Source organism: Sus scrofa, chromosome 5 (assembly GCF_000003025.6).
Source record: "Sus scrofa isolate TJ Tabasco breed Duroc chromosome 5, Sscrofa11.1, whole genome shotgun sequence".
Classification (NCBI taxonomy): Eukaryota; Metazoa; Chordata; class Mammalia; order Artiodactyla; family Suidae; genus Sus; species Sus scrofa.
In genome coordinates this window covers 77,967,308-77,987,462 of record NC_010447.5, presented here as the reverse complement: position 1 = coordinate 77,987,462, position 20,155 = coordinate 77,967,308, and the positions used below count along the sequence as shown (strand labels likewise).

The window sequence follows — 20,155 nt, the reverse complement described above, 5'->3', positions numbered from 1 at the left end:
TTTATTAAATGCATCATACTTGGAACACCAGATGTGAGAATGACAAGGGCTAAATGCCAGCAGCAGGGTTGCTAAGTAAATTATTTGGCTTGTTGCTGGTAATGAGAGGCTGCACTTGGTGGGAGTTGCCATGAAATTGCATGTTTCTGCTGTTTTGTTCCTCAATGAACTGTGATCAACTCTAGGAATTGTTTGGATAAATTTTCCCCTTGGTGTTGATAGAAAAGATAATTCTCTGTAAAAGAAAACCTTTAGAAGCCCCAATGTTGTTGCTGCAGCTTTTTTTTTTTTTTTTTTCTGAATTCACAATGATTATATCTTCATTTTTGGTTGTTACACAGCGATAAATAAGTGAAATTGCTTAATAAATGTATCAAATAGAATTTATGATTACCCCTAGTTCTCCCCTTTCCTCATGCCTTGCAAAAAAAAAAAAAAAAATGCTGTTATGACTCAGTCACTATACTATACGGCAGAAGTTGACTCAACACTGTAAATCAACTCTACCCTAATAAAAAATAAATTTAATTTAAAAATACTATGGATTTGAGTTACGGTCAAGACTTCGAATGAGCAGAAAGAACTTAGAAAGATAATCCCGTTTTGTGGTTACACTTCTCAAAGAATATTTGTAATTTCATTCCAAATTCTGCTTTTAAGAACAGTTCCCACTATAGTGAAGTGGGTTAAGGACTTGATGTGGCCACAGCTGTGGCCATGGGTCGCAGCTCTGGCTTGGAGTCAGTCCATGGCCTGGGAACTTCCATGTGTGTTGGATGCAGCCAAAAAAGAAAGAAAAAAAGGATGATCCTGTTTTGTTAGCATTTCAAATCATATTTCTGTTGCAGAAATGGGCAAATCTTACAATAAAGCTGCTGATTTGATTAGGAAGACTACTAATTACACACTGGAGCGACACCCTCCTGCACGATCTCCTATTCATAGAGCTGGCATTCTTCCCATTTCTTGTTTAGAAAAATAGTTTCTGGCTCTGTTGAGAAGAATAAGTCATCAGAAGCTCCAGTAAACAATGCTGTGTGGGGCGTCCATTTGAGCAAGCAGCTGTCCTTTGAAAATTGCCTTTATTGTTCGAGGCTCCCAATTTTGCAGTCAGGAGGTCCTGTAAAATCAATTAAGTAAGAGGATCTCTAGGTAGTCAGCACTGAGAACTGTTGCCCCAGCTGCCATTATTTGCCGACTGTGGCAGCTTACTCCTTCATTTCTGTGTCACTTGTGCACACGCGTGAGCCTTCACCTCCTGGCAGCAGTGTGGTCCTGCCCCCGCCCCCCTCAGCTTCTTTTCTTCAAGCTGGTTCAGCCCAGGCTGCCATCTCCGTGAGTCTTACCCCAAGTCCGGCTCTCAAGAGATGCCGGGAGAATGCCCCGCTGGGTTAAGAGGTTGTGGCTTTCAGGTGCTCCTCACAGGCAGGTAGGAAGCTGGAAGGAAGGAACACAAATTTCTGCTGTTGCTATGGCAACCAGAGCTGCTCCTCAGAAAGGCTGTTAAAGAGGATGGGCTCCTCCGGTCTTTTTATCTGTCTTTCTGTGTCTTGCCCTGGCTTCATCCCCTGTTGGGCACCTTAAGCAATCATCTCTCAACATCCTTACCTCCCCTGAAGGAAATCAGTCCCCCTGAGGCTTAAACAACCAAAGAGCCTTCATCCTTTAGTAAAGCAAAGATTCTAAATCCAAAGCCCATATTATAATATCTAATATTATGATGTTATGCATCATTTGGCTAGGTGGGGAAAGTTCTTGAAGGATAGAAAATTCATTCATTCATTCATTCATCAAGCACGAATTGAATACTCACCAATAAATACTGAAAAGATGCTAAACACCAGAGATTCAGAGCTGAGTAAGACTCAGCTTTAACCTCAGTCTGGTGGAAGTGCAGGTAAGGAAATAAATACGCACAATAAGATACTGCCGCTGTCTGATAAAAGTCTATCTGGGGGAGTTTCCGTTGTGGTGCAGCAGAAACGAATCCGACTAGGAACCATGAGGTTTGATCCCTGGCCTTGCTCAGTGGGTTAAGGATCCGGCGTTGCTGTGAGCTGTGGTGTAGGTCACAGACGTCAGTCAGATCTGTCGTTGCTATGGCTCTGGTGTAGGCCAGCAGCAAGAGCTCCAATTAGACCCCTAGCCTGGGAACCTCCATGTGCCTCGGGTGTGGCCCTAAAAAGACAAAAGCCAGGAAAAAAAAGTCTGTCTGGGGAGTTACCCTGTGGCTCAGTGGGTTAAGTGTCCAGCATTGTCACGGCAGTGGCTCAAGTCACTTCTGTGGTGCACGTTCCATCCCTGGCCCGGGAACTTCCACATGCCATGGGTGTGGCAAAAATAAAAATAAAGAAAAAAAAAAGTCTACCTGGGGCCTGTGGGGCATAAAGGAGGGGCAAGGTGTTCTATGGGAAGAGGTAGGTGAGGGATCAGGAAAGACTCATGAAGGAAGTAAGTGGAGAGAGAGAGACAGGCATGCAGTGAAATACACATTATTTCAGAGGCCTCTTATATGCTCTCCTGCATTCATTGTATTGACTTGATTTATTGGCTAGTGGGTTGAGACTTTGGAGGCCCAGAGTGCCTTTGTGAAATTTAGCATAAATGCAATTCGGAGAAGGCCAGGGGTGTCTCCCTGGTGAGTGCTTGGAAGGTGGAGGTGGTAGCAATGGAAGCAGGGGTGGTGGAGGACGTGAATGGAGGGAAACACTCAGGGACCCTCTTGGGAGGAAAGCTTGCATTAGAACATTCAGCTGGACCTTGGGGAGGGCAGAGTCGGGGTAACTGGAAGCTCTTGGGGGAGGAGTAGTTGGTATAATGTCATAAAGCCCCTGGGGGTGTGGGAACTGAAATTGAGTGTGGACACTGGTGGGAAAGGATTTGTGACCTTTATTAAAAGCAGTAGTCTAGTATCATGGTTAACCTCTGGACTTTGGAATTCATCAGATCTGGGTTTGTCTTGGCTCTGCTACTACTAATTGGAGATTTTGGACAAGTAGCAATATTTCTGGACCTGTTTCCTTAGCCATAAAATGGGGAATATATATATCTGTTATTGGTTGAATTGTGTCTTCCCCCAAAATATATTCATTGACGTCATAACCCCAAATAATACTGTATGTGGAAAAGTGACCACATTTAGAGACCGGGTCTTTAGAGAAATGATTAAGTTAAAATAAAGTCAGTAGGAGGGGCCCTAGTCCAATAGGACTGGTGCCATCAAAAGAAGAGGAAATGTGGACACAGGCACATACAGAGAGAAGATGGGAAGACCCAGGGAGAAGGCAGCTGTCTACAAGCCAAGGAGAGAAGCTGGGAACAGCTCCTTCCCTCACAGTCCTCAGAAGAAAGCAACCCTGCAGACACCTTGAACTTAGAATTCTAGCCCCTAGAATTGTGAGGAAGTAAATAAAGCTCTGTTGTTTAAGCCACCCAGTGTGCGGTACTTTTTTGCGGAAGTCCTGGGAAACTAATTCATAGAGTTATGGGAGAATTAAAAAATTTATATACTGCACTAAAACATGTGATAATATTCAATATATGGTAGCTATTATTAATCGCTAATGAAAAAAATGGCTCTACTTTTTAAAAAAAAACTTTTTATAAAGTTTATGTTTATAACTATGCCTTCATATTACATAGTTATGAAAAACTTACCTTCTATAAAAACAAATTCCAACTCACTTGCCTTACTGGATTGTTTAGGCTATCAGGATAAATGGATTTCTCTGGTTAACTGAGCGCCAGAGGACACTTTGTTTCCATTCTGATGCTGAAACCTCTTAAATATGCCTCATCTGTTATGTTGATTAAAATTGAACAATTAAAAAAAAATTATAGGGCTGAGTGCCTCTCTAATTGCAAGAGATCGAAATGGAACGAGTACTGCTTCTAGAAAGTTTTGTTTTGCTTTAATCAGTCAGCTGTTAATGTTTTCTAATGATTTGCTTTTTCTTTTTTTCCTACAATGGAATGCTGAAAACTCTGGTTAACTTTAAGGTTCTAGACAACTGGATAAATCCAATGTGTCAACATTCTCTACATTCCATGAGCACAGTCCGCAAAACAGTCTTGCATAACGGCTCTACATTGTAAAGGCTCAAACTTGTTTCTGGAACTTTAATTATAATTTAAAAACATATGCAAATTACTATCATCGTCTCCATTTATTTTAGACCAGCTGCTTCGAAACAGTTAACAAACAGATCATGTAAATGCATTTAGTTAGGAGAATACCAGGCTCCAAACAGAAAACAGAAGAAACTGAATTCTATTTACCATCGTCTAGATTATGCTTCTCAACTGTGTTTATGGGAGCTGGTACCAAACAGTAAATTGTACTTTATCATTGCCCTGATCTGACATTTCTACTTATTTTCTAAGAGTGAAATTTATTTAGCTTCTTTCTCTGCCGTGGGGAAAAGGTTATAAAGAGCAAATGATCTTTATTGGTTCTTATCCACCCAAGAAAATGCTGTGCCTAGAATGTCAAGTAAAAAAGAGTGGGTAAGGCAGACTCTGGGAAGATGTCACTCAGTGCTTCAGGAGGAGGGAATAAAGGACCTTTAACGAGTGTGGTGGATCAAAATGTCACTCCTCCCATCAGAAGTGGAGCTTAGCTGAGCTTGTATCTGAGCTGTACTGGCTGTCCTTTGCAACTACCTCTGGCAAATAGAATGTAAGAGAACAAACTGTAATTTCCAGACAAGGCCTCGAGAGGACTTGCAACTTCTGCTCTCACTTTCTTACCTCATTGCTCTCAGATTGCCATGGAAAGGAGCTTGCTCTAGTCACTTGGAAAATGACAGACTACATGAAAAGAGCCCCAGCTGACTGCCAGCATCAACTGCCAGACATATGAGTGGGACCATCTTAGACTATCCAGCTTCAGTCCCAGGCAAGACCAGGACAAGAACAATCTCCCTGAGTCTAGCTCAAGCTCCGGACCTGCAGAATAGACAGTTAGGAAAAGGGATGTGGAAGGCACTGCATTTGGGGTCGTTTATGACACAGCAACAATTAGCTAATACAAAAGGGCACAGGACATAGAAAAAACATTTTACAAAATCCAGCACTCTGTCATGATAAAAAGACTCAACCAACCAGGAAAAGAAGGAAATATTCTCAATCTGTTAAAGGGGATCTTTGAACAACCTGCAGCTAACATCAAACTTAATCATGAAAGATAAGACTGCTTTCCCTCTGTCCTCCCAGAATCTTGATCTCAGCTCACACCATTTACAACCTAACAAGGAGAAGGGGGCACATACTGGGCCCTGAGACCTGCTTGTGCATCGCCCCCTTCAGCAAAAGAGGAATTTCCATGCAGGCAAAGCTTAATCTTGCTATTTCTACAGCAAGTTCTCCCAAGTAGACACGTCCCCAACAGCTCCTCTCTTTGGGGATGTGATTTAAAATGCAATAAGGGGCGTTCCCATTGTGGCTCAGTGGTAATGAACTAGACTATCATCCATGAGGATGTGGGTTTGATCCCTGGCCTTTCTCAGTGGATTAAGGATCCGGTGTTGCCGAGAGCTGTGGTGTAGGTTGCAGACGTGGCTTGAATGCCGAGTTGCTGTGGCTGTGGTGTAGGCCAGCAGCTACAGCTCTGATTCAGCCCCTAGCCTGGGAACTTCCATGTGCTGCGGGTGCTGGCCTAAAAAGACCAAAAAAAAAAAAAAAAAGTAAAGTAAAAAAAATGCAATAAGGTTTTGGAGATTTATCATGTTGAAAGTAGCAAGTTGTAGAAAGACTTGATTGACAAACTAAAAGCATAAAAACATGTGAGTGTTGGTATAAATTGTTCAGGGATTCATACATGTCTAGTGAAAAGTCAAGTTATACACAGGCCTAGAAACACCCGGTGGGATAGTGACTACCTGGGGTAGAAAGTGGGAAAGAGGAAACAGGGATTTCAACTGGGCACTATTTGTATATGGTTTATTTCTTAAACTGGGTGGCAGGGGCATGGGTTTTTGGTATCATTCTTCATACTTCTTTGGGTCTGATATATTTCAGGGGATCCCTGGCTTGGGAACTTAAGCATGCTGAAAAAAAAAATCAGGATATAAAATAAGAAAGCTCCCATTGTGGCTCAGCAGGTTAAGAACCCAACTAGTATCCATGAGGATGTAGGTTTGATCCCTGGCCTTGCTCAATGGGTTAAGGATCCAGCATTGACACAAGCTGTGGTGTAGGTCACAGATGTGGCTTGGATCCCACATTGCTGTGGCTGTGGTGTAGGCCAGCAGCTGCAGCTCCAATTTGACCCCTAGCCTGGAAGCTTCCATATGCCACACTTGTGGCCCTAAAAAGCGAAAAAAAATTTTTTTATCTATTTATGTATTTATATATACACACACAATGGAGTTTGGAAGCTGGTGCTTCCGAAAATAGTAGTTTGCCTTAGTAGTTTAGAGTTCAGTCTCTGGGAACCAGGCCTCTTGTGTCCCCAACCCTACTTCACCACTCATTGCAAGGTGGCATTGGGCAAGTCACTTGATCTTTCTGTGCTTCAATTTCCCCATTTGTAAGTGAATAGTCCTACATCTTAAGGATATTATGAGAAATAAATAAATTATTATATGCAAAGTGCTTATAACAGTGCCTGGCATATAATACATACTTAAAAAAAGGTGTCAGCAGTTCTTAACCAGGTACAAAGCAACTGACTTACAGACGTGTGTTTTTCAGCAGCTTCTCATGACCAAATATAGATTCTTTGCTAATCTTCCAGGAGGGTTATAAGCAAATGTTTTTTGGTGTTGTCCACTGCACCCTTTTTTTTAGGAGGTGTTGAATTCCTTGCTTCCAGAGATCTGCCAAAGTGAGGAGCTAGGAAAAAAATTGTTTACCTTTGGTTTGCTAAAGTCTAAGCCTTAAGGACTGCTGGAGGCACCTTGAACATAAAGCAGGTGTTTGGAGACATATTAAGAGAGGGCCAGGGCTTTCCTTTCTCCCAAAGTCTAGAGAAAGATGACCCCACCCCAACCCCATGCTTGCGAGAGAGGAATCCTATATTGAGTGAGCTTCGGAGAGAAGTGTCTGGGCTGCTGCTTCCAGAAGGCAGGACTGAGCAGGAGATGGAAATATAGAGAGCTGAGTTTCTGAAGATGCCTTCTTGAAATAGAGTCCTTATAAGAAGGTTCCAGAACTCTGTGAGTGAGACTGTCTCAGTGAATGGTTAGGCAATAGGTTCACTGAGGCCTGTAGAGTCCCCTTGTCCATGATTGACCAGGAAGAAGCAGAAGGAGGACCTCAAGCTGTCACAGAATTTCCAGGAGGTCAGCTGGGCCTGGAGGGACTGTGAAGGCAGGAATAGCAGCAGTGACCCGTGAGGACAGATGGCACCAAGGACTTGTCGCTCTCCTGTCCCTTGGCTGGCCTGTGGTTTTCCTTTGCCATCTCCCTGAAACTTCAACCTTGGGGCCCTGACTTAACAAAGATCAAACTTTAAGCTTTTAGGAATGGGGCTCAAAATAGAACTTGTTACAGGAAAATAAAGTTATATTTCTTGGACCCCTGAGTTGGTGGAGTAAGATTCAGATACTGTGGCAGGCAGCCTTCTAAAACACCCCCCTTCCCCAAGATTCCTGTTTCCTGGTGTAATCCCCTCCTCTTGAATGTGGGCTGGACCTAGGGACTCAGTTCTAATGCAGATGGCAAAAGCGATGGGAATTCACTTTTGAGGTTAAGACTATGACTCCTGTTTTGCTGGCACTCTCCCTAGCTCATGCTGATAAAGCCAACTGCCATGTTGCGAGCTGCCCTGTGGGGAGACCCCACGTGGCAAAGAATTGGAGGCAGGCTGCAGCCCACAGCCAGCCATAAGGAAGCAAAACGTTCAGTCCAAAAGCCCATGAAGAGCAAAATCCTGCCAACAGCCATATGAGTGAGCTGCGAAGCATATCCTTCCCTTGATGGCTGTAGCCCCGAATGACACTTTGATTGCAGGCACACGAGAGATGTTGAAACAACATCTAATCTAATCTAATTAGACCCAGCTAATCTGTGCCTAGACCCCTGACCCACAGAAGCCGTGGGATAATAAATACGGCCATTAGGATTCACTACATTTTGGGATGACTTGTCATGATCCAATAAATAACTAATACAGATATACCACATATATACAAATTGTCATCTTTTGAAGAGACAATACCATTTTTCTATAGAAAACACGGCAGAGAAACTATAGGAAGCCACATCCTTGAAACTATCAGAGCTCAGCCATGAATTTGGTAAAGTTCCAGGATACAAAATTAATACACAGGAATCTATTGCATTTTTTTTTTTTTTTTTTTTTTTTGTCTTTTTGCCATTTCTTGCCCCCTGCCCCCAGGGGCACATGGAGGTTCCCAGGCTAGGAGTCAAATCGGAGCTGTAGCCACCGGCCTACGCCACAGCCACAGCAATGAGGGATCTGAGCTGTGTCTGCGACCTACACCACAGCTCACAGCAACCCCGGATCCTTAGCCCACTGAGCGAGGCCAGGGATCGAACCCACAACCTCATGGTTCCTAGTCAGATTCGTTAACCACTGAGCTACGATGGGAACTTCTTTTGTTTTTGTTTTTTTTTTTTTCTTTTTCTATTGCATTTCTGTATACTAACAATGAAGGATCAGAAAGAGAAACCTCTAGAGGAACTCCTGTTAGATGTAAATATGAGCATCATACCTTTTAAATGCTCATTCTAATTTTTCCTCTTTCTTAGTCAATGCCGCATTCTGGGAATGTTTTCAGAATTTTTAATTTGTCTTTCCTTTTTTAAACATCAGTTTTCATTTTATTTTGCCCTTTTTCTTCATGACATATTCTTTAAAAAAGTAAATGCTTGAAATTCCCATAGTGGCTCATCAGAAATGAGTCTGACTGGCATCCATGAGGACGCAGGTTCAAATCCTGGCCTTGCTCAGTGGGTTAAGAATCTGACCTTGGAGTTCCCGTTGTGGCACAGTGGTTAACGAATCCGACTAGGAACCATGAGGTTGCGGGTTTGATCCCTGGCCTTGCTCAGTGGGTTAAGGATCTGGTGTGGCCGTGAGCTGTGGTGTAGGTTGCCGATGCAGCTCGGATTCTGCGTTGCTGTGGCTCTGGCGTAGGCCGGCAGCTATAGCTCCGATTAGCCCCCTAGCCTGGGAACCTCCATATGCTGCGGGAGCGGCCCAAGAAATGGCAAAAAGACAAAAAAAAAAGAATCTGACCTTCCCATGAGCTGTGGTATAGGTCGCAGATGCGGCTCAGATCTTCCATTTCTGTGGTTGTGGTGTAGGCCAGTGGCTACAGCTCCAATTTTATCCCTAGCCTGGGACACTCCATATGCCTCGGGTGTGGTCCTAAAAAAATGACCAAATAAATAAATAAATAAATAAATAAAAAATAAAAAAGTAAATGTTATTTCTGGATTTCTTTGAGTATTCAAATATTCTTTTAAAATTTTTATTTATTTATTTATTTATGCATGCATGCATGCTTTTTAGGACCGCACCCGTGGCATATGGAGGTTCCCAGGCTGGGGGTCTAATCAGAGCTACATCTGCCAGCCTATGTCACAGCCACAGCAATGCAGGATCCAAGCTGCACCTGTGACTGACACCACAGCTCACGCCAACACAGGATCCTTAACCCTTTGAGCAAGGCTGGGGATCCAACCTGCGTCCTTATGGATGCTAGTCAGATTTGCTAACCACTGAGCCATGATGAGAACGCCTGAGTATTCAAATATTCTTATTCTTATATTGTTTTCATTTCATGAGAGTGAACTTATCTGCAGGCTGATTTGTTGGTGATCTTTCTTAATGTTCACCATCCTATTCGCTTTTTTATTTGATTTGTGTCTCTTCCTGTGTAGAGGTTATTTTTCCTGTCTTTCTCTGAGTCACCATCCTCCTCTACTCCCCACTCCTTGTGGTTTAATTTGTCAGCTCCGGCCTCTCCTTCCATGGTGTCATTGGCCATGTTGCAGGTCCAAGCTGCTCTTGGGGAAACCACAATTCCAGCCACAAAGCAGAATGAAACTGGAGCCAGGTCCTGGCTGCTTTCACTGTCTGCCTAGATTTATATTTAGTTTTAGGCAACCTCAATCCCCAGGGAATTTCCGGTAGTAGCTTTTATTTTCAGCCTTCTTTTACTGTTGGGACAGCCCTACCCCAACCCCTGAGTTTCAAGAATCAGGTCTGGCCCTAGATCCCTATCTTGCATGAGACATTGTTAGTCTCTCTGAGCCCATTGGACCTAAATTCTCTGACTATTTGGCTCACTCTGGAAACAGAGCCTGGCAGGTCTGTGCTCATAGAGGTGTTTATCTTGTCTTTGAATGTGACAATGCCCTTTTCATGTTCTTTTTACATTTTCATGTCACTTCTAAGTATTTGAAGAGGCAGGGAAAATTTCCAAGCATGAACTTAACAACACTCTCTTCATTATACACCTTAGTCAGGATTTGATGTACAAGGTATGAAGCCCAATGAGCTACAACAGGTAAGTCACCAAGATAAGTGACCACATAATCAATGATCTAAAAGAAGAGCATTAATTTTATGAGGTGCTCGCTGATAAAAGAATTCCATGGTAAATATGTTTGGGAGATGCTGCCAAATTAGTTAGATTCTATTCACAGAAATTCAAAGTGAATCCTAGCATATTAAAGGTTCTGAAAAGTCCTTTAGTAAGTACACATCTTTTTCTTTATTTAATCTGATACTTCCCAAATTTTCTTGATCATATAACACTTTTTTTCTCGAAAGCTCATGAACACTTCGACATAAACTGGCCCAGGAAACCTCCAACAGTGTACAAGAATTCCCTTTTCTCCACACCATTTCTAGCATAAAATGCTGACATTTCTAAGATGAATGCTTCCACCCAGCCAAAATAACAATGGCTTAATCATTTCAGATTTAATTTTCTTGTGTACAAGGAGTCTAAAAATAGCATGTTTCCTACCAGCCCTCCCCTCTGTCATCCCTAAGTTTTGGCACTTGTTCTCATGGTTGAAAATGGCTGCCACAGCTTCAGCCATCACGCCTGTGTCCCAGGCAGTAAGATGAGAACGGGAAAGATAAAGCCTGGTCCCTTCCTTTACAAGGAGACTCCCTGGAAATAGCACATAATGCTTTTTTACATATCATTTACCAAAAATTAGTCACATGACCACAGCTATCTGCCAGGGAGATTAAGGAGTGTAATCTTAGCCAGGTGGTAATATGCCCAGCAAAAAATTAGGATTTTGTTACTAAAGAAGGACAGGCTATTGGATGACAACTAGCAGTCTCTGCTCATCCCTCAAATCAGGAGGAGCCATCAGTCATTAGCTGGGTTTAAAGGAAGATTATCAATAGTGCTTCATAGGACCCATGCTGGCCTGGATTAGCACTGGTTCCTTGGGTGAGATGCAGTGATATTTATTGGGAGGGCTTACACTTTCTATTTTGTTAATCAATCTTAGGGCAAAGGGGAGTAACTATTAATCTAAGTCTGGGGGGAGTAAATATTTATTAATCTATTTAGAATGAAAATTCTAAATCATATCATGAGAAACATAATAATTTATTAGAGCATGGTTGGAAAAGCATGGCCTTGGGTCAGAGGAGTCTGAGTTTGCCACATACCTACTGTGAGGATCACATGGTGTATGGAAAATGTTCACTAAGTAGTCACCACATAGGAAATGCTTGCCTGCCTTCCTCCCTTCCTTTCTTGTCTTGTTCCTCCCTTCTTTCCATCAAGAGTCTATGCTGGCAGAAAGACTTATTTGAGATGTGCTGCTTCAGAATTCATTTTAATTTACTTCTTTTAATTTTTCTATTTTTTTCTCTTTATGACCACACCAGCAGTATATGGAAGTTGCCGAGCTTGGGGTCAAATTGGAGCTGCAGCTGTCAGCCTGTGCCACAGCCACAGCAATGCAGATCTGAGCTGCACCTGCAACTTATGCCACAGCTTGTGGCAGTGCTGTCTCTTCAACCCACCAAGCGAGGCCAGGGATCGAACCCACATCCTCATGAACACTATGTCGGGTTCTTAACCCACTGAGCCACAATGGGAACTCCATAATCACTTTTTAAAGCCAAGTGGGTCTAAAAAAAAAAAAGCAGCTGATAGCCTTATGGGAGTTCCCTTGTATGTTATTTATTGCTTTTCCTTTGCTGCTTTTAATATTCTCTCTTCATCTTTAATTTTTGTCATTTTGATTACAGTGCATCTTGGTGTGTGGCTAAATTTAAAAGACTATTTATCTGTGCCCAGGGGACCATTTGCTGATTTGTGTACATCTCAAGTTGAGGTTGCTTAGGTCTAGAGTTTTAAATAGGGCAGTTTTTATGTGAGGATAGAGGTTCAATAAGAGCTTAGAACAATACACCCTCATTTCTGGCTTTGGACCCAAGGAGCTGGCATTTGTTGCTGTTGTTGTTTTTCTGTTTGCCAAGTAGCAGGCTCTCAGCCATGGGGAATAAGTTTAGTGAGTGCTTTGAGCTTCCTGTGCCTCTGACTTTATAAAGAGGGCAAACTGTTTCAGAGGCAGACCCCAAGAAGGCCCAGGAACATCCTCTTCAGTTTTGGGCAATTCCCATCTCGATTGTTTCTTTGGAAACTGCTGCCAATTTGTATAAACCACTGACCACAGAGAGCAGAAGGAAAGCATTTTTGTAAAACGTCTGTCCATCGTCCACTTCAAGCAGCCATGGGGGGCGTGGGGGGGGGGTGAGGAAAACTCGTGCCTGTTTTGACAGCCTGAGTCTTTCAGCTGAAGCACTAAAAAGTACTTTTCACATCATTAAGTATAACTTCTCTCCTTCCTCCAAGCTGAGATGTAACAATGGTTGATTACCATGTACAGGCTACTTTATCCTGACTCTTTCTCTGTTTTTCATATGGGAGACTGTTAATTGCAAAAGTCATCAGAGGTTTGGATAGAATGATTTGGGACTTCTTGATAAGTCTGACATAAAATTGGTGAAAGTACTTGCCTACTAAAATGCTGACAGCCCCATGTTGGGGATATTTATATCTCTGGGAATTTCAGGGACTAAACGTAAGAGAAATTTTGAGAATTACATTTTTATCTAGATGACTTTAATGTGGATTCTTGGTTCCCTGAATGGTAAATGTGGAGGATCAGAGTGGAATAGTGGAGAGAATTTTTAAAACTAAAACACTTTTTCTCTTTGGCCATACTTGTGGCATGCAGAAGGTCCTAGGCCAGGGATTGAACCTGCGCTACAGTAGCAACTGGAGCCACAGCAGTGACGTGCCAGATCCTTAACCCACTAGGGCAACAGGGAACTCTCCAAATTCTTTTTTATAGGAGTCTCCTCACTTCCTCAAAAAAGGCTGGAACTGTGTTTCATGGCCACTTCTCGCTGCAAGGCAGGCTGGAAGATTGGGTTTTATGTTTTTATAGCCTGCAAGACAGAAAAAGAACAAAAACACAGTTAGAAATGGAGTTGAGTCGACCCACCATGTCGGCCATTATCATCAATTGTCTGGACATTTAAAAACTGAAGTTTTGCTCAGATTGAAACAAATTTCCCTTTCATTTTACATGGGACTTTATTTCCTAAACTGTTGTTTTTATAACCATTAAGACTGTTTTCTCTCACTTGTTGCAGAAATCCTAACAGTCTCCAAAAGGTGCGAATCTCAAGGAAGCAGCTTGGACTCTGAGTGGTCCATTTGTTGAATTAAGAGAAGAGTAATTTCTTAGGAGTATCCAGCATTTTTATAATTTACAAAGCATGAAGCGTCCCATGTAAAGACATGCAGTGCAGGGGAACATGCCAGGTGGATCTAACCACGTGAAGTGAAGCAAACCTTTTTGGGGTTAATAACACCTCGTAGAGTCGATATGAGAATGAAGGCGTAGCCCAACCACTTGAGTCAATGCCTAACAACCAACATCGTGTGTTGTGAGTCCCACAGTGACCCTTATCAAATTCATTCCTCACACTTAATCAAGCTTACTTCCAAGGCTCTTTCCAAGGCAGGGCTTAAACCAAGTGGCCCAACTCTAAACCCAACATTTGGGAATTCCCTGGTACCTCAGTAGGTTAAGGATCCGGTGTTGTCATTGCTGTGGCTTGGGTCGCTACTGTGGCAAGTCCCTGGATCAGGAACTTCCGCATGTCACAGACGTGGCCAAAAAAAATAATAATAATAATAAAATAAAAAGAATTTGGCTGGATTTTGTCCTTATTTCCTGGGGAAGCCTTTAAATCCTTAGGATTTCTTTTTTGTTGTTGTTGTTGTTGTTGTTGCTGTTTCTTGGGCCGCTCCCGCGGCATATGGAGGTTCCCAGGCTTGGGGTTGAATCGGAGCTGTAGCCATCGGCCTACGCCAGAGCCACAGCAACGCAGGATCCGAGCCGCGTCTGCAACCTACACCACAGCTCACGGCAACGCCGGATCGTTAACCCACTGAGCAAGGGCAGGGATCGAACCCGCAACCTCATGGTTCCTAGTCGGATTCGTCAACCACTGCGCCACGACGGGAACTCCAGGATTTCTTTAGTGATGGGAGGGTCTCTGTTCTTCAAGTAGACCCCTTAAATCACCCATGAGTTTATGCTGATTAGGTGATTTTTTTTGGTGGACCCTTAGGTAGTTTCAGGATGAAGCTGGCCATGCTAGGAAGACCAGCCTTGTGATTAGAGGGTTGGGACTTTGAGCCACATGAAATCAGCTGGACGTCCAGGGAGAGGAGGGTGGTTCAATTTCGGATGTGTGGCCAAATGACTCAATCAGTCATGCCTATTGAATAAAACGCCAGTAAAGACTCTGGCTACCCAAATTTTGGTCAGGTTCCCTGGTTGGTGCCAGGAGGATGATGCATACTAAGGACACAGAAGCTTTGCATCTGGGGTCCTCCCAGATCTTGCCTTATGGATCTCTTCTTTTGACTAATTTTGATTTGTTTCCTTTTGCTATAATAAAAATATTTCCTGGAGTTCCCATCGTGGCGCAGTGGTTAACGAATCTGACTAGGAACCATGAGGTTGCAGGTTCGGTCCCTGCCCTTGCTCAGTGGGTTAAGGATCTGGCGTTGCCGTGAGCTGTGTTGTAGGTTGCAGACGCGGCTCGGATCCCGCGTTGCTGTGGCTCTGGCGTAGGCCGGTGGCTACAGCTCCGATTGGACCCCTAGCCTGGGAACCTCCATATGCCGCGGGAGCGGCCCAAGAAATAGCAAAAAGACAAAAAAAAAAAAAAAAAAAAAAAAAATTTCCTAAGTGCTATGAGTCTTTCTAGCAAATAACTGAACCCAAGAGGATGGTGGGAACCCCCCAATTTATATTCAGTTGTTTGGAAGTGCAGGTAGCCTGGGAACCTCCAAACTTGTGGCTGATGTCTAAGGAGGAGGAGGCCCCTAACTTATGAAATCCGCCCTAATTCTAGGTGGTTAGCATCAGAATTGCACTGCAGGGAGGACCATCTTTTTTCCAAACAAAAAGGCAAAAGCATTGTTAAGAGAAGAACTTCTGCATTTCACCCCTTCCCGTTCCTCTTCTTCCTGCCTAGAATGTGGAGACTGTGCTTGGTTGTGCAGCAACTGTTTTGAGACCATGAAGACTAAAGCCCCACACAAAAGATGACAGAGCACAAAGTTAGAAGGAGTTTAGGTCCATGATGACACCATAGAACAACCTCCCAGGTTTGGACTAGAAAACTCTGGAGTCCTTGTAACTCCTAAATCACGTTATAATGAAAATGATTGAGTTTGTTTTATTTGACATAACCATATTTGCCAAAGAATTTGTGAACAGATCAAATTACACTTTTTTATGGTCCTAAACGAACAAAGTTATCTACAGCTTTAAAGACTGTTAACTTTTTAAAAGATCATTTAAGGGAGTTCCTGCCCTGGCTCAGGGGAAACAAACCTGAGTAGCATCCATGAGGATGCAGGTTCAATCCCTGGCCTCGCTCAGTGGGTTAAGGATCCGGCGTTGCTGTGAGCTGCAGTGTAGATTGAAGATTCGGCTCAGATCTGGCATTGCTGTGGCTGTGGTGTAGTCTGGCAGCTACAGCTCTGATCCTACCCCTAGCCTGGGAACTTCCATAAGCTTTGGGTGAGGCTGTAAAAAAAAAAAAAAACCAAAAAAAAAACCTCAAAACATCATTTAAAATATCCCTAAAAATCTATAGATTAAAAGAAGCTTTATATAAATATCAACCAGTTGTAATTTATAGACCTTACTTGGATACTGATTTTGAGACAAGAGGGAAGAGGGCAGTGCATAACCTTTAAAAGAAGAACATAACTGTTGACGATATGACATAAACTGGTTAGGACCAACGAGGTCCAAGATTCAACTTCCAGGAGAACTTGAGCTTCATTATAATACATTACCGTGCCAAGTTATACACCTGCTAAAGCCACATACAAAAGAGGACAGAGCCATGACAGTTGCAAGGCTGACCATAAAAGGCCAAAAAGTGGACAGTGGCCCAACTCCTGGAAATCCTCGCCCTTTCCCAGAAAGAGGTGGAGCAATCCTCCCACTCAGCGCATGAAACTACCCAGCCCATAAATACTCACCCCCCACCACCTTTTGGCAGCACTCTCCCCTCTTGAGATGGACCAGATCCTGCCTATGGAGTGTGTCTCTCTTTCAGTAAATCTGCCTCTCACTTTGCTATGGCTTGTTCTTGAATTCTTTCCTGCTTGAAGCCAAGGACCCTCACTTGGCAGTCAGGCCCAGAAACTCCCTTTAGACCCAGGACACCACCATCCCTCCTTTTCTTGCAACATCTTTACAAAGGAAGAGGAAGCTGTAGCATAGGTCACAGCTTGGGCTTGGATTCAGTCCCTGGCCAGGGAAATTCCATATGCCAAGAGGGCGGCCAAAAAAAAAAAAGAAAAAAGTAACCTACCTGGCTCTTGGGGTAGAGTCCTCTCATCTACCTGCTGTATCCTTCATAAACATCCTATATTAGTACATCTATCTCTTACCTATCGCTTTGCATCTCACAAATTCCTTCTGTGCCAAGACATAAAGAACTTGAGCTTCATTAAGCCCTGAGACAAGTTGTGTGGTTTCAGTTGGAAGATTATGGGTTTGAGTTCCTTTCGAAGTGTGGTTTCATCTTTATGTGGCTTGATCATGCATCTCTTTTTAGCACGGAATAGCATTCCATTGTTGTATGTACCATAGTTTATTTATCCATTCACTTTTAGAGGTCTCTCCCCTAGAATTCTTTCTCCTTCTCTTCTTTGTCATCTCCAAGCAGTACCACCAACCCTCTCTGGGCAAGGCCTTCCTTCCCGACCATATCACGCAATCTCTAGGTTGAATCTGCTTAAAAGAGAGGAGAGGGAAATTGGTAAACAACGTATTTATAATTTAATATTTTCATTCTATTACAATTCAAACATGGAGAGTGCCAAATAAAATATTAGCATCTATCTCTGCCCTCTTCTCCAGAGTTAAAAGATGGCCTTGGAGCCTGCTAAACTCTCCTCTATTCAAATGTGTTGATTTCTAGATCTATACATAGTTTTTGTAGAAACAGAAAAAAAAAAAAATGGGTCTTTCAAAAGCTGTCAGCTGTATGGGCCCCTTGTTCTAGGAAGAGACCGATCTTTTGTTTAGGAAAACAAAACCCTTTGAAGAACTTTTTGAAAATGCAGCAACAAGGTCCAAAGCCTAATCCGCAGGGAGAGGGTGAGAGAAGGGGAACTAGGCTGATGTGCACGATCCAATGGAAGGGTGTCCTCTTTGGGTGGAGAATGGTATGACCTGGGATTCCTTGAGAGTCTTGGGGAATACTGGGAGGTCCCTGGGACTGAGGGGCCTCCTATTCTGGGAGATGAAGGCTTGGGTCATTCTATCTGGATGTTACAGGAAAGGGTTAAAATGGAGCCAGACTCTGTGGGGGCCCTAGCTTTTCCACATGCCCCATTTTCAGGAAAAAGATTTTAGCCTCCTAGACCTTCCCCACTTTTCCATCCTAAATATTTTGCTTACTCGCCCTTTTTGTGACTTCTCTTCCTTTAGCCATCCCTGACTCCAATGAAGGCTGTTCTGGAACCATGAGGTGGCTTTTGAGAAATTCCTATGATTCAAACCTTTCCTGCCTTCCTTCCTGGGTCCGTAGATTCAGGCTCCATCGCTCATTTCTACAGGACTCTGCTTGGGAAGATAGTGCTAAACGCTGAGAAATTAAAGGAGAATAAAGACCTTAATGTCTGCAGTGTTTCCACAGGGAAAATTCTTTTGTGAATTTTCTGTACTGTAAAACAGTATAATGGTAACAGTAAATGAAAGAAAAATCCACCCACAGCTCCACCCTCTAATACGCCAACTGTTTTCATTTCTTCCCTTTCCCTGCTCAGCTTTGTCCATATGTTACGGGTTTTATTTATCTGTAATATATTAGTTGTTACATAATATATGTTATGCTGTGTTGTTACATAAATTTTGGAATCATCATATTTAATGATCAGATAGTATTTCATGCCACAATGATAGCATAATATTTTTGATCATTCTCCCTCTTTGGGTGGGTAGTTTATTTCTGATTTTTCTCCATAGTCAGCAACATTGCTTTGAAAAAATAGGTGCCTTCCATTCTTTTTTCCTTTTGAAAGATTTCCACAGGATAAATTCCAAAGAGTGGAATTAATGAGTCAAAGGCTAGAAACAATTTTAGGGATGGGCAATTTATTTTTTAAAAAAGTTACTGGAGTTCCCTTCGTGGCACAGTGGTTAACGAATCCGACTAGGAACCATGAGGTTGCGGGTTCGATCCCTGCCCTTACTCAGTGGGTTAAGGATCCAGCGTTGCCGTGAGCTGTGGTGTGGGTTGCAGACACGGCTCGGATCCTGCATTGCTGTGGCTCTGGCATAGGCCGGTGGCTACAACTCCGATTCGACCCCTGGCCTGGGAATCTCCATATGCCGTGGGAGCGGCCCAAGAAACGGCAAAAAGACAAAAAATAAATAAATAAATAAAAAATAAAAAAAATAAAAATAAAAAAGTTACTAAGTATTTGCTGTGCTGTGATCTGAATTGTCACAAATGAAAGTTATAGATAGAGCCTTCACTCAGGAATTTCAGCACCTGGTGGCAAGAAGAGACTTCTGGAGTTCCCTCCTGGCTCAGTGGTTAGTGAATCCGACTAGGAACCATGATGTTGCGGGTTAACGATCTGGCGTTGCCCTGAGCTGTGGTGTAGGTTGCAGATGCGGCTCGGCTCGGATCCTGCGTTGCTGTGGCTGTGGTGTAGGCGGGAAGCTACAGCTCCGATTCGACCCCTGGCCTGGGAACCTCCATATGCCGCGGAGCGGCCCAAGAAATGACAAAAAGACCAAAAAAAAAAAAAAAAAAAGAGAGAGAGAGAGAGAGAGACTTCTGTTGTAATAGTTACTCTCATTCGTTGTGTCTATTCAGTGCCAGGTACTATGCTACCGCGTGTTTACATGTGTTATGTTAATTTCTCAATATCACTAGAGGTAGCACTATTTTATTTCTATTTTGCAGATGAGAAAAATGAGGTTCAGAGAGGTTAGGTATCTTGCCCAAGGTCACACAGCTGGTAAGAGGCCCAGCTGGGGTTCAAACTGAAGTCTATCTGACTTCAGAGCTCATGGGCTTCGCATTAGCCTATGCAGTTCCTCTTCACATATAGGTATTTGCTAAATTATTTCCCCCCCAAGATTGTGCAATGTTGTGGTTTGTCAATTGTTGAGCCTTTGTATTTCATCTCTACTCTGACAGCATAAAGTATAATGATATTTTTACCCAATTTTCTGGATTTTTCAAATGTAAAAGTATAAACATTTTCATACTTTTATTTATTTTTTATTTTTATGGCTGCACCTGAGGCATGTGGAAATTCCCGGGCTAGGGGTCGAATCAGAGCTGTAGCTGAGGTCTATACCACAGCCACGACAACATCAGACAGAGTCTCATCTGCCACCTGCGCTGCAGTTTGTGGCAATACCGGATCCTTAACCCACTGAGCGAGGCCAGGGTTGGAACCCGCATCCTCCCTGAGACAAAGTCGGGTCCTTAACCTGCTGAGCCACAACGGGAACTCCTAGCATGCTTTTAAAGAGTGGTTTTCAAGAACTTAAAGGGTTGACAAAAGGGTCGACTAATAAATGCTTTAGAGAGCCTGGGAAGGCTCATCCTCAAATGCTACTCTGGAAGCTG

General features: G+C 43.1%; 1 protein-coding gene across 1 annotated transcript in view; it reads left to right on the top strand.

Annotated features, from left to right (window-relative positions):
• Positions 1-19,292, top strand: part of RPAP3 (RNA polymerase II associated protein 3) — a 98,082-nt gene extending 78,790 nt beyond the window's left edge. Inside the window, exon 18 of the mRNA XM_021092589.1 lies at positions 17,995-19,292. Coding sequence (XP_020948248.1) covers positions 17,995-18,155 — 161 coding nt within the window. The 3' untranslated portion in view covers positions 18,156-19,292. The remainder of the gene's footprint in view (positions 1-17,994) is intronic.